At 46.8% G+C, this 2,450-nt stretch overlaps 1 protein-coding gene across 1 annotated transcript in view; it reads right to left on the bottom strand.

Moving 5' to 3' along the window:
• LOC119428731 (potassium voltage-gated channel subfamily H member 7) overlaps window positions 1–1,078 on the bottom strand; it is a 121,820-nt gene extending 120,742 nt beyond the window's left edge. The window contains exon 1 of the mRNA XM_037696404.1: window positions 1,003–1,078. Coding sequence (XP_037552332.1) covers window positions 1,003–1,078 — 76 coding nt within the window. The remainder of the gene's footprint in view (window positions 1–1,002) is intronic.
• Window positions 1,079–2,450: the final 1,372 nt, after the last annotated feature.

Below are 2,450 nucleotides of genomic sequence, written 5' to 3'. Positions count from 1 at the left end.
TTCAGATCCTTTTAGCTTTTCTTCAGATCCTTTTAGCTTTTCTTCAGCTCCTTTTAGCTTTTCTTCAGCTCCTTTTAGCTTTTCTTCAGCTCCTTTTAGCTTTTCTTCAGCTCCTTTTAGCTTTTCTTCAGCTCCTTTCAGCTTTTCTTCGGCTCCTTTTAGCTTTTCTTCGGCTCCTTTTAGCTTTTCTTCGGCTCCTTTTAGCTTTTCTTCGGCTCCTTTTAGCTTTTCTTCAGCTCCTTTCAGCTTTTCTTCAGCTCCTTTCAGCTTTTCTTCGGCTCCTTTTAGCTTTTCTTCAGCTCCTTTCAGCTTTTCTTCGGCTCCTTTCAGCTTTTCTTCGGCTCCTTTCAGCTTTTCTTCGGCTCCGTGCAGCTTTTCTTCGGCTCCGTGCAGCTTTTCTTTGGCTCCGTGCAGATTTTCTTCGGCTCCTTTCAGCTTTTCTTCAGCTCCTTTCAGCTTTTCTTCTGCTCCTTTCAGCTTTTCTTCTGCTCCTTTCAGCTTCTTATTTCCATTTTCAGCAATATTTGTTCCCTTTTCAGCTTGTTTCTGCAAAAATTAAACTCTTTCTGCATTTTGGCTACTTTTTAGACATTGTCTGCTCATTTAGTCCCTTTTCACGCACATTTTTTTTTATTATTATTATTTTGAAAATTACAGTCTTTTATGGTTCTTTCAAACTATTTCAACTTCTTGCGCTTTTTTCAGCTTTGTTTATTTTTTAATCCTTTTCAGCCACTTCTTTTTTTGCAGCTTTAGTAAAACCTACTCATCCTCTCTCTGCGTATTTCAGCTCATTCAGCTACATTTCTGCTGCTTCCTACTTCTACTTTCCTGCTTTCAGCAAACGGCAGCTGTTGAAATTCAGCTCCGTTTAGCCACGAACCCTTTCCAGCAGCTTGTTCAGCAGCTTTCAGCAGATTGTTTCTTCTCGAGGTTTTAATGAGCTGCTTCCCAAAAGGCCCTTCTATAATAAAGAGCGCGCAGGGCTCGGCAGGTACTCACTCTGTCCTTCGAATTTCCGGATAATCACCCCTAAAAACGTGTTTTGCGGCGCCACGTGACCTCTCCGGACAGGCATGGTGCTCCCCCCGGAACAAAAATCTGTTGGAAAAAATGTCTTCGCTCCTGAACCGTCAGTCAGCGGGGGCTCCCCGGTCTCTTTGTCAGCATCCAGGCATCCTCGTAAGAAAATCTCCTCCGCTGCCTTTTGTTTTGCTTTTCCTCCCTCTCTCCCTCGCTCTCTCTCGCTCTTCCTCCCCTCCGCCGGGCGAGTCCCTCACTTCAGCTCCCGGGCGGAGCGCATCTCTCCCCGGCGCTCCTCTCCCGACGCGACGCTGAGCAGAAAGGCAGAGCCGGCGGAGCGGAGCCGCAGCATGTCACCGCGCGCTCCTCCGAGAAGACGGAGCGGGTCCGGGGCTGCTGCTGCTGGGCTGGGGGGGTGGAGGTGGAGGTGGAGGGAGGCGCTGTAGTGGAGTAAAAAAAAAAAAAAAAGACGGACGGTCTCCGAGCCAATAAATGCACGAGAGAAAAGAAAAACCCACAACAAAAAAACAGGCGCAGCTAGCATGAAGCGCTCCCGTGAAGTTAGCTCATGCTAACGCGTTACCATGGCAACAGCTGGGCGAGCTAGCTTAACTTCACCAACATGAACCGAACGAAGTAGCTGAAACGTGCGCTGCTCTCTGTAAAGGCAAATATAATCGGAGAAAAAAAAAAAAAAAAGCTGTAATTACGTTTTGGAGTCGTAATGAAAAGAAGTTGGGGACGCGCCTGTCGGGAGCGGTGACGTCACCGCCTGCTAACGCAGGTGCGCCTCATTAAGAGGCTGTTTTAAATGTCAGCTCGGGTTTCCACCGCAGCCTGCTGCCTGTGGCACGCAGGGTTTCCGCTGCTCTGCGCCTCCACTCAGAGCAGGAGGAGCAGGAGGAGGAGCAGGAGGAGGCGCTGGCCTTGGTGCTGCTCGGAAGGTGCACTTTCCCCTGCATGGCTGCCCTGGGGGGGCTACTGCCCTGCATGCTTTATGTCAAACTCAAGAGCCTTGGGCCAAACTGGTCCCGGAGATAATTCAAATGTTATTTATTTTATTATTTAAATAAACCGATAAATACATGATCGTGTGAACGTTTATGAAGCATTCACACTATTGTGATCCTGTTTTCTTCCAGACGTTTTCCGGCATTTCGTTCCAGAATTTTTGCGCTAGTGCAACAAACCATAAAATCAAAACGTTCGGCTCTTTCAGGAGAAAGGTGCTGTGACTTTTGGTATTGGTGCAACTTTAGCTTTCTGAAATATTTAGCCTTCTCTGACCTTTTTTTTTCCCCTCATAGAAAATGAATTTAGGTCATTTTTAAATCCTTCAGATCTGTTTACAACCTTTTACTGCTCCTTTCACATTTTGTTCTGCTTCAGCTTCTTTCAGCTTCCTTGTGCAAACGTAAACTTTCTTT

This window comes from Nematolebias whitei, chromosome 23 (assembly GCF_014905685.2).
Source record: "Nematolebias whitei isolate Nwh7 chromosome 23, NemWhi1, whole genome shotgun sequence".
Classification (NCBI taxonomy): Eukaryota; Metazoa; Chordata; class Actinopteri; order Cyprinodontiformes; family Rivulidae; genus Nematolebias; species Nematolebias whitei.
Note: the sequence above shows the minus strand (reverse complement) of the source record. Positions and strands in the feature narration are given on the sequence as shown.